Below are 15,447 nucleotides of genomic sequence, written 5' to 3' on the forward strand. Positions count from 1 at the left end.
CTGTAAATTGTGCTAGTGGATGTGTACAACAGGAGAATCTGTGAGGAGTTGGTGCAACGACCAGGTTCAGGTATAGCTACTTCCCCACAGCCATCAGGCTATTAAACCTGGCTCGGGCAAAACTCTGAACATTAATAACCCATTATCTGTCATTTGCACTTTTATCAGTTTATTTATTCATGTGTTTTGTAGCCAATGCCTGCCATGTTCTGTTGTGCTGGAGCAAAGCAATCATTTCATTGTCCTATCAGGGACACATGACAATAAACTCACTTGAACTTGAACTTGAACTTGAACACTGTGGATGGCTCGATTATAATCATGTATTGTCTTTCCGCTGACAGGTTAGCCCTCAATGAAAGTTTTTCACTGTACCTCAGTACACGTGACAATAAACTAAACTGAACTCAACTAAGGAGTTCAACTATGTTCAACTAAGTTCAATTAAGGCAGAGATTCACTTGCACCTCCTCCAACCGCATCTACTGTATCCGCTGTTCCAGGCGTGGGATCCTATATTTCGGCGAGACCAAGCGCAAGCTCGGTGATCGTTTTGCTGAACACCTCCGCTCAGTCCGCCTAAACTTACCCGATCATCCGGTAGCTCAACACATTAGCTCCCCCTCCCATTCCCACATGGACCTTTCTGTCCTGGGCCTCATCCATTGTCAGAGTGAGGCCCAGAGCAAATTGGAGGAACAGAGCACCTCATATTCCACTTGGATAGCTTACACCCCAGCGGTATGAACATTAACTTCTCTAACTTCAAGTAGCCCTTGCTTTCCCCCTCTCTCCATCCCCTTCCCAGTTCACCGACCAGTCTTACCGTCTCCGACTACATTTTACCCTGTACTGCCCACTCCCCTGACATCAGTCTGAAGAAGGGTCTCGACCCGAAACGCCACCCATTCCTTCACTCCAGAGATGCTGCCTGTCCCGCTGAGTTACTCCAGCTTTGTGTGTCTATCTTCAATTAAGGAGTTGACAGGGATAAGACAAGATCTGAAATTTGTGTACGATGAGTGCTTGATGGTCAGGCCTCAATGGAATTTTGCTGTTTTAAAGAATTGATATAGTTATGTATTGCTGATTGCATTTTAAAATGAAAGCTTATTTTAGAGTTTAATAACAGCAAACAATAACCCAAGAGTTTCTTGGGAAAGATATTGCCAATTTCACAATCTAAAGAAATGAAAAGTGTAGGACATGCTATAAATTAGAGCACCTCAACATCTGTATTTCGAGGGATCAATGCTAAAGCTGGTGATGTAAAGGTAACATTATTGTTTAATATAATGGAGTTGATCTTTGACTCTCAGCTACTATAATGAACTGTCAGCAGTGGATGGTCTGTTTAATATGCAACCTGTAGCTCCGTTAAACGCAGTTTCAGGAAAGACAGCATTATTAAAATGTTTCATTTCTACTGTCATTTAAACATTACCACACAAGTATTCATCATTTTTGCAAAGATGTGTTGTCAATACCTTAGCTACTAAACAGATTAACTATGAACATTAATACAGTAAACACTTCTTTTAACGGACCCCTTTATAACGGATTTTGATTATAGTGGGCGGCGCGACTCTCGTCAGCAGCGGCCTCTGCAGTCTGTCCGCGGTTTATTATTTTTTGTCTGTGTTTTAATGTAGTTTTTGTTATTTTTTGTTGGGGTGTGTGTGTGGGGGGGGGGAAACTTTTTAAATCTCTCCCTGCACTGGAGACCCGACCTTTTTCGTCGGGTTTCCGTTGTCGTTGGGGCCGCAACGAGGAGCGGCCTCCAACAGGAAGAAGCCGGGGACTCTGGTGCTACGACTCACCGTCGCCGTCGCGGGGCTGGCCGAGTCCGGAGCGGGTGGAGCGGTGGAGGAGCGCTGATGCTGCTGCTGCTGCTGCTGCTGCTACCGGAGAGTCGGAGGCTCCAACGGCAGGTCTGTGGACGGTGGCACCGGGAGCCCGCGGCTCCCTGGAGGGAGACCGCTTTTCAGGGCTCTCGCAACGGCGACTTCCCCCGCCCGAGTTGCGGGGTTGAAGAGCTCCTGGAGCGGGGCCTTTACAGCACCACCCCGCGCGGCTTGGAATGGCCTCGGGACTCTGCGAGCGCACGCCGGGGGCTCTAACAGCAAGACCCGGTGTGCGACCTCGCATCACCCGGCGTGGCTTTAATGGCCGCGGGACAATCGCCATCGCCAGCCGAGGGCTTTGACTTTGACTCTGACATCGTGGGGGGGGAGAGTGCAGTGGAGAGATAAGTGTTTTTGGCCTTCCATCACAATGATGTGATGGATGTTTATGTAAATTATGTTGTGTTGTTGTGTCTTGGGTCTATTTGTTTGTAATGTATGGCTGCAGAAACGGCATTTCTATTGTACCTCAAGGGGCCAAATGACAATTAAATGTATCTTGTATCTTGTATCTTGTACCTTCCGATGCCACCCTTGGTTTGGACCGTCTCCCCTCTGCTTACAGACCCAGCTTCCAACTCCATCGATTCCGTCCTCACCCACCGTACTGTCTGGTTGATGTGGCTATCGTTGTGGCTCATGTTGTAGCCTCTGGGGACAAAGTTTTCTTCGGTCTGCTGCTTCATACAGGACGTGCTCGGTTCCCACGGGCTTCCTCATGCCTCGCTAAAAGCCACTTCTTCCATTCAATTGCTTTGTCTGCTCCCCGTTCCTCTGCCCCCTGCCTCATCCTTCCCCCATCACTCTGCAACCTTGGCCACTCTCTCTCCCCCACTGCCCCCTCCACCGCCACCGCCTCCTTCCCCCCCAGGGTCGCCGACATACTCCACCTCTGAAGAAGATCGGGTCTCGACCTGAAACATCACCCATTCCTTCCCTCCAGAGATGCTGCCTGACCCACTGAGTTGTTCCAGCATTTTGTGTCTACTCTTCCTTGGAAGCGGCAGCTGGTGAGAGGGGAGGGAGCCCCATGGAGACCGAGTGCGTCTTCTCATTGGCAGTGGCCTGAGAAATGCGGTGTGCCCTGGGGCAACAACAGCCCTCCCACCCAACCCTGCTGGAGCTCATCAGGAATGGCTCACTGGCGCAGACCAGCAGCATTGGCTCCTAGTATTAAGATGAAACGACACAAAATGCCAGAGTAACTCAGCGGAGTCAATCAGTCTAAAGAAGATGTAACCTATCCGTGTTGTCCAGTGATGCTGCCTGACCTGCTGAGTTACTCCAGCACTTTGTGTCCTTTCATGCATTAACTATCATCTGCAGTTCTTTGTTTCAAACACATACAACGATAATGCTTTACTCCGTTATAATGGACAATCGGCAATAACGGACACCATCCCCCACCCACCCCCCATGGTCCATTATAGTGAGGTCTTACTGTATTTTTGTTGATGATGCCACCTTACGATATGCTGGATCCAATATCATTCCATTTCAAATCGTTTTGTGATTAATTTCAGGACTAAAAGCTGACTAGCTCAGTTTTGAGAAAGTTAAATTTGTTATCGATTTTTGCATCCAATACTCTGTGCAGGAATGTAAATTTGGCAATTTTTATAGGTCAATATGAACATGTCACATTACGAGGATAATAGTTGTGAGCAAGCCCATTAAGTATATATTTTTAACTCATTTTATGGGAAGAATAACATACCCCTGGTGCCTGCCCAATCCTTCAGGCAGCCTTGTCTAGAACATCTTTGTTAATATTTGGTATAGAATTCCAAAAGTATGCGTGACTTTTCATCTACATATGATATCACCATGTATAATTGGCTGGGCTACTTATTTAAGTCTCAATACTGTATTCGGCATAACGTTTGTATGGCAAAATGGACAAGAATGTTTTGGAATTAGTGCATGCAATATGCATTTCCACATAAATGTGAGTTTCGTCATTGTAAAGAGCAGGCTTTGCATTAGATCCAGCAAGTTAGGGCTTTAGTGAACAAGTTAGGGCTTTATTCTTTGGAGCGCAGAAGGTTAAGGGGGAACTTGATAGAGGTCTTTAAAATGATGAGAGGGATAGACAGAGTTGACGTGGATAAGCTTTTCCCCACTTAGAGTAGGGAAGATTCAAACAAGGGGACATGACTTGAAAATTAAGGGACAGAAGTTTAGGGGTAACATGAGGGGGAACTTCTTTACTCAGAGAGTGGTGGCTGTGTGGAATGAGCTTCCAGTGAAGGTGGTGGAAGCAGGTTCGTTTTTATCATTTAAAAATAAATTGGATAGTTATATGGATGGGAAAGGTATGGAGGGTTATGGTCTGAGTGCAGGTAGATGGGACTAGGGGAGAATACGTGTTCGGCACGGACTAGAAGGGTCGAGATGGCCTGTTTCCGTGCTGTAATTGTTATATGGTTATATGGTTATATCCCAACTGGTGGCCTCAGGTAGCATTCAATTGCTGTTTGACCTGGACCATTCTGCTGAACATGGCAGAATTGCATAAAACGATGAGTGTGGCTTTAAGATTTTCACTGAGAGCTCTCTGACCTGCACCATTGAATGATCAATCAGCTGTCGAGAATTAGCCTGAGTTTGCTCTTGGCCAAGGTTGGTGGCAACAAAGCTGAAGCCTCTGAAAAGCTGATGTGCATTGGCACTTGGTGGGACACCAGGTGAATCTGTAAAGAGAAACAAAACCATGAGATCAAAGTCAGTAGTTGATACAGAACATAAAGTATGGCTCTGTGTAGGAAGCAACTGCAGATGCTGGTTTACAATGAAGATAGACACAAAATGGTGGAGTAACTCAGCGGGACAGGCAGCATCTGGAGAGAAGGAATGGGTGATTGTTCAGGTCCAGACCCTTCTTCAGAGTCTGATAAATCTGAGTCTCACAGTCTGAAGAAAGGCCTCGACCCAAAACATCACGCATTCCTTTTATCCAGAGATGTCATCAGTCCCACTGAGCTACTCCATAAAATATGGCTCTGATGAACTGGGCACCATGTTGTCCTGTTCAGCAAAGTACTAATGAAGGTCAGTTTGTAGTCCTGGACCACACCAATATGTTTTTCTGACTGATCATGCATTGTTTAAATGCAAATGGAAACCAAAGGGCTCAGCTATTTACAATATACATCAATGATTTAGATGAAGGGATTCAAATTAACATTAGTAAATTTGCAGATGACACAAAGCAGGGTGGCAGTGTGAATTGTGAGGATGATGCTATGGGAATGCAGGGTGGACAGGTTGGGTGAGTGGGCGGATGCATGGCAGATGCAGTTTACTGTGGGTAATTGTGAGGTTATCCACTTTGGTAGCAAAAACAGGAAGGCAGATTACTATCTAAATGGCGTCAAGTTGGGAAAAGGGGAAGTACAACGGGATCTGGGGGTCCTGGTTCATCATTCAATGAAAGTAAGCATGCAGGTACACTAGGCAGTGAAGAAAGAGAATGGCATGTTGGCCTTTATAACAAGAGGTTGAGTATAGGATCAAAGAGGTCCTTCTGCAAATGTATAGGGCCCTAGTGAGACCACACCTGGAATATCGTGTGCAGTTTTAGTCGACTAATTTGAGAAAGGACATTCTTGCTATTGAGGGAGTGCAACGTAGGTTTACAAGGTTAATTCCCGGGATGGCGGGACTGTCATATGCTGAGAGAATGGAGTGGCTGGGCTTGTATACTCTGGGGTTTAGAAGGATGAGAGGGTATCTTATTGAAACATATAAGATTATTAAGGGTTTGGACACGCGGGAGGCAGGAAACATGTTCCCGATGTTGTGGGAGTCCAGAACCAGGGCCCACAGTTTAAGAATAAGGGGTAAGCCATTTCGAATGGTGGGTTGTGGGTCTGTGGAATTCTCTGCCTCAGAGGGCGGTGTAGGCCAGTTCTCTGGATACTTTCAAGAGAGAGCTAGATAGGGCTCTTAAAGATAGCAGTCAGGGGATATGGTGAGAAGGCAGGAACAGGGTACTGAATGTAGATGATCAGCCATGATCACAGTGAATGGTTGTGGCTCAAAGGGCCAAATAGCCTACTCCTGCACCTATTGTCTATTGCCTCTGTATAATGCGTCATCGTGGGATTCAAGCAGTGTTCCTGGACAACAGCACACAGCAGAAGGGAGGTCAAAGACTTGTGGTAAGTTTCAGCTAAAGCAGCACCGAGTTCAAGGCAAATGTCTGACATAGCAGCCATGTTAATCATGCATCTCTCTCTCTCTAAATATATTGCTGTGATATCTGTTTCCACTCATATGCCCTCTCCTGGAAACACTTCTTGAATACTAAGCAAGGTAACAGTGTACAGGAATCTTTCTATTCCCTCCATCAGAGAGTTGTGAATCTGTGGAATTCTCTGCCACAGAAGGCATTGGAGGCCAATTCACTGAGAGGGATATAGCTCTTAGGGCTAACGGAATCAAGGGATATGGGGAAAAAGCAGGAAGGGGGTACTGATTTAGAGTGATCAGCGGTATTGAATGGTGGTGCAGGCTCGAAGGGCTTACTCGTGCACCTACTTTCTATGTTTCTATCAAGACCTCTAGTGCAGCAATCCAAAACTACAGATTACATACATTGCTGTGTCGGGCCATCATTCCGCTACCCAGTCATGATAACCTCCAGAATTGCTTTCACTATTTGCTGCAACCATAAGGTGTCTCCTTGCTAATGGCAGTCTTTGAGCAATTCAGGTTAGCTTGAACGGTTTACAACACAAAATGCTGGAGTAATTCAGCCAGTCAGGCAGCATCTGTGAAGGACATGGACATGTGACGTTTCGAGTCCCACGTGTCCGCGCCGACCAGCGATCCCATACGCTAACACTATCCTACACACGAGGGGCAATTTTCCATTCATACCGACTCGACCCGAAACATAATTTATCCAATTCCTCAACTGATGCTGACTGACCTGGTCAGTTACTCCAGCACTTTATGTTTTGTTCAAGATGCCAGCATCTGCAGTTCCTTGCGTCTCTAGCTTGAATCAATGCTGATTATTCATAATTATGTGCTAAGGCAAGAAATGGTCCCGGCTGGCTAAACACAGGAATGATAACAACAAACAGCAGAATAAATTTAATGTGTTTACTTCCACTGGGCCAAATGGATTAATTGTGCAACATGATCCCAACCACATTTTGGCCACTTTCCAATTAAACTGTCCAGCTCTCCTTGAATTTGCAATCCTAGTTTAACAATCTAGTATCTCAAAGGTAATCTATCACTGAAGGAGTGTTTACTTTTGATTATGCTGTAAATAAACTTTGAGAGATTGCCAATATTTTAGATTGTTGTAAGATAAATTAAGTAGGAAAGTGGACTAGAGAAAAGTTTGCTAAAAGACTGGATAGAGTGGATGTGGAGAGGATGTTTCCACTAGTGGGAGCGTTTAGGCGCCTCAGAATTAAAGGACATTAGTTTAGGAAGGAGGCAGGGAGGAATTTCTTTAGTCAGAGGGTGGTGAATCTGTGGAATTCACTGCCACAGAAGGTTACGGAGGCCAAGTCAATGGATATTTTTCAGATTCAGATTCAGATTCAGATTCAATTTTAATTGTCATTGTCAGTGTACAGTACAGAGACAACGAAATGCATTTAGCATCTCCCTTGAAGAGCATTTTTATGGCAGACATTGATCGATTCTTGATTAGTACGGGTGTGACGGGTTATGGGGAGAAGACAGGAGAATGGGGCTAGGGGGGAGAGATAGATCAGCCATGATTGAATGGCAGAGTAGATTTGATGGCCTAATTCAGCTCCTATCACATGAATTAATGAACCCCACATTGACTCGGTAATGTCAGGGCAAAGGGAGAGGAAACCTTAGTCCAAAGTAACTGTAAGTTATGTTTTGGGAGCTGTCACGAGGATGATTTGCTGGACAATAAAAGATAAGGAAAATAGCAAGGGCTGTTAGAATCGGTTGTTTGTAGCAAAAGGGCTGATTATACACCAGTTTCTTAAAGGAAGTCCATCCTTTATAGGTGAGCTGACCAAAAAAAGCACACAAACCCTTGGTGCTATCTGGTCCGTCATTACTAGCCCACTTTTATGAAGCAGTAAGGGAGGAGCAGTGGCGCAACGGTAGAGTTGCTGCCTTACAGCGCTTACAGTGCCAGAGACCTGGGTTCGATCCCTACTACGGGTGCTGTCTGTTTGTACGTTCTCCCCGTGACCTGCGTGGGTTTTCTCCACCATATTTGGTTTCCTCCCCCACTCCAAAGACGTACAGGTTTGTAGGTTAATTGGCTTGAAATAAGTGTAAATTGTCTTGTGTGTGTGTAGGATAGTGTTAATGTGCAGGGGGGTCGTTGATCGGTGTGGACTTGGTGGGCCTACGGGCCTGTTTCCACTCTGTATCTCTAAACTCATCTAACATAAACTTAAAAAGTAGCTTCATGTCTGCTGCCCATTCCACAGGAACAATTCTAGAGATGGTGGCATGATACCCAGAGTATCTCGATTCAGACCAGAAGGTCAACAATGAGCTTCTTATTGACTGTCATATCTCCATCCCATTCCCATTCTGTCCTCTCTGTTCTGGCCTTCTTCAATGCTCCAATGTCCAATGAAAGCTTCAGGAACGGAACCTGTCTTCAGTCTGATTCAATTTAACCATTTCAATAAACCAACCTTTTATTTCATGGAAACATAGAAAACAGGTGTAGGAGTAGGCCATTCAGCACTTTGAGCCAGCACCGCCATACAATATGATCATGGCTGTTCATCCAGAATCTGTACCCCGTTCCTGCTTTCTCCCCATATGCCTTGACCTCATTAGCCCTAAGAGCTATATCCAACTCTCTATTGAATACATCCAGTGAATTGGCCTCCACTGCCTTCTGTGGCAGAGAATTGCCCAGATTCAAAACTCTCTGGGTGAAAAAGATTTTCCTCATCTCAGTCCTAAATGGCCCACCTCTTATTCTTAAACAGTGACCCCTGGTTCTGGACTCCACCAACATCTGGAACATTTTTCCTGCATCTCACCCAGTCCAATCCCTTTCTATTAGATCCTTTTCTCCACAGATGCGGCTATACTTTCTGTTTCAATTTGTTTCCTTTGTTTTCCTTCTCTGACTGTTGGTTTATAAAGTAATTTTCCATCGTAACAATTTGGCCTGCAGTTTTACACAGACATTTCCTCAATTGTCTTCACCCTCCCTCTTTGTACAACTTAAGGAACACTTGTTTTTGCACTATTCCAGTTTTGTTGAAAAGATGCCCTGCTGGAGTAGCTCAGCGGGTCTCAGGAGAACATGGAGAGGCAACGTTTTGGATCAACACCCTTCTTCAGCTGACCTGAAATATCAAAGATGTTTCTACCTCTTGAACATCGCTTAGCCCACTGAGTGTGTCCAATATTTCAGTTTTTGCTGTATTATAATATCTTCAATATATCATATATTCGATCCCAACTGCGGGTGCTGTCTGTACGGAGTTTGTACGTTCTCCCCATGTCCTGCGTCGTTTTTACTAAGATCTTCGGTTTCCTCCCACACTCCAAAGACGTACGGGTTTGTAGGTTAATTGGCTTGGTATAAAAGTAAATTGTCCCTGGTGTGCGTAGGGTAGTGTAAGTGAGTGGGGATCGGTGGTCAGTGCGGACTCGGTGGGCCGAAGGGCCTGTGTCTGTGCTATAACCCCAAACTAAAATATTAAAGAATTAAACTGAGAGCAGTTCTACAGCCTAGCATGTATGCCACTAATTTGGTGAAAACAATGACTAATTCAGCATATGAGGGATAGATTCGAGGAGGTGTAATTATCTTCAATTCAGCTCCACAGGCAGAAGAGGCCAAGTGTAAAATTTCAGTTAGATCTCCACGCAAATCTTATGAATAAATTTAAATTGCTGAGATTCATTTTTGGCATAAAAGAACTAGGCGTCAATTACTGAACTGCAATCACACACAACAAAGATACTCCTTTATCATGCTATATAGTTCAACAATGTTCACACCAGGATTAGCATTAAATTGGCACAAACATACTTATTACCATCTGCACTTTTATTGGTTTCGTTTAGTTTAGTTTTATTTTAGAGATACAGCATGGAAACAGGTCCTTTGACCCACCAAGTCTGCACCAACCTGGGATATCCGCACACTAACACTATCATACATGCACTAGGGACATTTTACACCTATTCCAAGCCAATTAACCTACAAACTTGTATGTCTTTGGAATGTGGGAGGATCCAAAGATCTCGGAGAAAACCCATGCAGGTCCGTACAGACAGCACCCGTAGTCGGGATCGAACCCGGGTCTCCGGTGCTGCAAGGCTGCAACTCTACCGCTGCGCCACCGTGCCGTCCACAATGAGCCAGGCATTCTGAAATAAAATAAAAAACCAGGGCAGGGAATGTCATAAGGCAACTCTAGCCTGCTCCACCATTCACTGAAATCATGACTTATCTGATCGTGAACTCAATGTCACTTTCCTGTCCAATTGCAATAACCCTCTGAACATTTAGTAGTTCCCTAAATTCCAGAAAGTTTTGCACGTGTTATGGTTTTACAATATAAATACCTTCCTTCATCCAGTGAACTTATATTTATCATAATTCCACTACACGATCAAGACTTTTGTTAATTGCTGCATAATTAACAACTTTTTATTGAAATGGAAGGTAGACAAAAGTTCTGGAGAAACTCAGCGGGTGAGGCAGCATCTATGGAGCGCAGGAAATAGGCAACGTTTCGGGTCGAAACCCTTCTTCAGAAATAGGCCTCACCCACTGAGCTTCTCCAGCATTTTTGTCTACCTTCGATTTTCCAGCTTCTGCAGTTCCTTCTTAAACATTTCTTTTGAAATGTACTGTTTATCAGGTGTTCAGGTAACCTGGTTATGCATCCTGATGATTACATATTTTCAGAGGTTCATAACTTCATAGTAATAGGAGCAGAATTAGGCCACTTGGCCCACCTAGTCTACTCCACCATTGTATCATGGTTGATCTATCTCTCCCTCCCAACCCCATTCTCCTGCCTTCTCACCATAACCACTGATGCCCGTTCTAATCAAGAATCTATCTATCTCTGCCTTAACTTGGCTTCCACAGCCTTCTGTGGCAAAGAATTCCACAGATTCACCACCCTGTTTATAATTGTGGAGATGGCTGGATATCCCACAAGCTTTCACCTGGGCAGAGGGCATTGTAACAAGGAAATACTATAGCCTTGCAGTTTGGCTGGGTCTCACTTGCCTATTCACTGATCAATGTGAAGGAATGCCTGACAGAGTCAGTGAAATGCTACAATCTCTGGGACATATGCCCCTCAAAATTCATCCAGATGCTTATGGCCTTGGCAATTACCGTCCCAAATTCTTCTTGAATGTTGATGCTGCTAAATTCATTGGGTTTCGGTGCGAGACGCACCTTTAGACTGAGGTGTTATACACACGGGAAGAATGGTATGCAAAGTAATAGTGAGCATAAGGGGTTAAAGATAACTCCGGGGAAAGACAAAGCCAAAAGGTCACAGAGACATTGATCAACAATGACTGTAGAATCTACATGTAACCATTGTCATGATAATATGAAAATGCAAACATTTGGACATTTAGACAGGTACATGGATAGGAGAGGAGCTCAACACAGGCAGGAGCGACTAGTGTAGATGGAACATGTTGGCCGAGGTTGGGAAGTTGGGCCGAAAGGCCCGTTTCCATGCAGTAAGACTATGACTTTATACTTCTATGCCGTAGGTACTGTGAATCTTTGAAGCATTTTGGATACTCTCAGTGTGTTTCTCAGTGTACACTGTTAAGGCCTTCAATAACCTGACGTTCGGGTGAGTCATCACTGATCAACATAATGTTTTCTTTGTGTCTGTGCCCATCTAAACCGGGCCACAAATAAAGCCAGATTCAGGGTACCGATATTAGACACAATTCCCTCATACAAGATGTCAATATTGATCAGTCTGAAGAAGGGTCTCTACCTGTAACATCACCCATTCCTTCTCTCCAGAGATGCTGCCTGTCCCGTTGAGTGACTCCAGCATTTTGTGTCTATATCACATTTGTGTCTATGTCTTGGAAGCAGGTGACTAGTGGGGTGCCTCAGGGATCTGTGTTGGGTCCTTTGTTGTTTGTCATGTACATCAATGATCTGGATGAAGGTGTGGTAAATTGGATTAGTAAGTATGCAGATGATACCAAGATAGGGGGTGTTGTGGATAATGAAGAGGATTTCCAAAGTCTACAGAATGATTTAGGCCATTTGGAAAAATGGGCTGAAAGATGGCAGATGGAGTTTAATGCTGATAAATGTGAGGTGCTACACCTTGGCAGGACAAATCAAAATAGGACGTACATGGTAAATGGTAGGGAATTGAAGAATTCAGTTAAACAGAGGGATCTGGGAATAACCGTGCATAGTTCCTTGAAGGTGGAATCTCATATAGATAGGGTGGTAAAGAAAGCTTTTGGTATGCTAGCCTTTATAAATCAGAGCATTGAGTATGGAAGCTGGGATGTAATGTAACAAAATTGTACAAGGCATAGGTGAGACCAAATCTGGAGTATGGTGTACAATTTTGGTCGCCTAATTATAGGAAGGATGTCAACAAAATAGAGAGAGTACAGAGGAGATTTACTAGAATGTTGCCTGGGTTTCAGCAACTAAGTTACAGAGAAAGGTTGAACAAGTTAGGGCTTTATTCTTTGGAGCGCAGAAGGTTAAGGGGGGACTTGATAGAGGTCTTTAAAATGATGAGAGGGATAGACAGAGTTGATGTGGACAAGCTTTTCCCTCTGAGAATAGGGAAGATTCAAACAAGAGGACATGTCTTCAGAATTAAGGGACAGAAGTTTAGGGGTAACATGAGGGGGAACTTCTTTACTCAGAGAGTGGTAGCGGTGTGGAATGAGCTCCCAGTGGAAGTGTTGGAGGCATGTTCATTGGTATCATTTAAAAATAAATTGGATAGGCATATGGATGAGAAGGGAATGGAGGGTTATGGTATGTGCAGGCAGGTGGGACTAAGGGAAAAAAGTTGTTCGGCACGGACTTGTAGGGCCGAGATGGCCTGTTTCCGTGCTGTTAGGTCTGTTATATGGTTATATGGTTAAAGCTTGTCCAATGTGGGGATACATAGGAAGAAGTCACACATTAAAACCTGCAAGGACCAGGGTATCTAGATTGTAGAATAGCTTCTTGTCCATTGCTATCAGACACCTGCACCAGTCACCGCATTCACCCTCACTGCCTAGAGATCTTACTCTCAGCTCGACTTTATTTGGTTATTTCCATCATTCTACATTAGTATTTTTTGCACCACTTCAGATTGCTCTGCAATCTTTGCACCTTTCTGCTATTTTGCATTCATAGAATCATTCAGCTAAATAACATAAAAACAAGACCATTTGGCCTACCCTGTCCAGGCTAACCATGTTGGCATTTTGGGCTAGTTTCTATATTTATTTGTGTTGTGTCTATTTGTTGTTGTATTCATCATTAGCATATATCGTTTACTATGAACTTCATACGAACAAGTAATTTCATTATATAGTCAAAAGAGTCATAAAGTCATGGGGTCACAGTGCGGAAACAGGTGCTTTGGACCAATTTGGTCCATGCTGACCAAGCTGCTCCATTTAGGGTAGACCCATTTGCCTACATTTGGCCTATGGCCCTCTAAACCTTTCCTATGCATGTACCCGTCCAAGTGTTATTGAAATGCTGTTATTGTAGCAGTCTACGGCATCTTATTCCATCTATCCACAAAATGTTGCCCCTCAGGTTTGTGGTACATCTTGCTCTTCTCACCTTAAACTTACATCCTCAATTCCTCAATCCAGGGTCAAAGATTCTGTGCATTTACCCTATCTGTCCCCCTCATAATTGTATACACTATAAAATCTCCCCTCAGTCTCCTGCGCTCCCCCAAGGAATAAGGTCCGAGACGGCCCAACCTGTCTCCATGTGCAGCCCCTCGAGTTCTGGCAATATCCTCATAAATCTTCTCTGAACTCTTTTTAGCCTAATGACATTCTCCCTACGGCAGGGTGAAAAACATTTATATTTAGCGATACAGCCCTTTGGTCCACTGAGTCCGCAACGAGCAGCGATTCCCGCACATTAACACTATCCGACACACACTAGGGACAATTTTACATGTATAACAAGCCAAATAACCTACAAACCTGTACATCTCTGGAGCGCGGGAGGAAACCGAAGATCTCGGAAGAAAACCCACGCAGGTCACGGGGAGAACGTACAAACTCCGTACAGACAGCACCCGTAGTGGGGAACATTTATCCCCATTATATATAAGAGCGGCAGATTCATTAACACCCATTATACATTTTGATATTAAGTCAAGATTACCACCTTGATGGTTAATGGGTGAATTTCAGCAGAGCAAGTCCGAGACTTAAAACAAAAATATCACTAACCTGTTGGTGTCCTTGACGTGAATTCAGGATCAAAGTGGAATGTATCTTCTGGTCTTCCTACAGCTGGTTTAAATGGTGGTTTAATTTCCTTCCTGTATAACTTCTGTTGGTAAATAACATATTTTGGTCACTCAGGGATAAATAGGATGAATTTTAGTTTCAACCGTTTTTGGATACAATTATGAATGCCTTTTCATTAATTTGGAATGCATGCCTTTATTAGCACAGTAATTGCTCTGTAAAATACATGGTGTTTAAAACTATTGGACACTGCATGGAGGAAACTAAAAATATGTTTCATGGAAAGTTTGGTATAACCTCAACCTCTTTTGATATTTATTATATTGAGTATTTTCTGTTAATCTAGTGCAGGAATGTGTTTGGTACTATATTAGTATAGAGTCAAATATTATCAAATCTAACAAAACACATTTTATTGGGAGTTTATTTATTCCACTGCAATCATTTTATTGTCTTATACAATAAGGAAACAGGCACTTCAGGCAACTCATCCTTGCTGACAGTGTCATAGAGTGATACAGTGTGGAAACAGGCTCTTCGGCCCAACTTGCCCACACCGGCCAACATGTCCCAGCTACACTAGTCCCACCTGCCTGCACTTGGTCCATATCCCTCCAAACCTGTCCTATCCATGTACCTGTCCAACTATTTCTTAAACAATGGGATAGTCACTGCCTCAACTACCTCCTCTGGCAGCTTGTTCCATACACCCACCACCCTTTGTGTGAAATAATGACCCCTCCGATTCCTATTAAATCTTTCCCCCTTCACCATAAACCTATGTCCTCTGGTCCTCGATTGACCTACTCAGGGCAAGAGACTCTGTGCATCTACCGATCTATTCCTCTCATGATATTATACATCTCTATAAGATCACCCCTCATCCTCCTGCGCTCCGTGGAATAGAGACCCAGCCTGCTCAACCTCTCCCTATAGCTCACACCCTCTAGTCCTGGCAACATCCTCGTACTAACCTTAGCTGGTCCCATCTTTCTGCATTTGGCCCACATCCCTTTTAAACTTTTCTACCCATAAAACTGTCCCACTGCCTTAAAACATTGTGTCGTAGCCATTTAGCTTAACTCTGTAT

General features: G+C 44.1%; 1 protein-coding gene across 1 annotated transcript in view; it reads right to left on the reverse strand.

Moving 5' to 3' along the window:
- Nucleotides 1-15,447, reverse strand: part of LOC129693452 (ribosomal protein S6 kinase alpha-2-like) — a 104,164-nt gene that overhangs the window by 14,637 nt on the left and 74,080 nt on the right. Inside the window, exons 11-12 of the mRNA XM_055630267.1 lie at nt 14,337-14,439; nt 4,467-4,597 (exon numbers count right to left, since the gene is read on the reverse strand). Of these exons, the coding sequence (XP_055486242.1) occupies nt 4,467-4,597; nt 14,337-14,439 (234 nt within the window). The remainder of the gene's footprint in view (nt 1-4,466; nt 4,598-14,336; nt 14,440-15,447) is intronic.

Source organism: Leucoraja erinacea, unplaced genomic scaffold (genome assembly GCF_028641065.1).
Source record: "Leucoraja erinacea ecotype New England unplaced genomic scaffold, Leri_hhj_1 Leri_300S, whole genome shotgun sequence".
NCBI lineage: Eukaryota > Metazoa > Chordata > Chondrichthyes > Rajiformes > Rajidae > Leucoraja > Leucoraja erinaceus.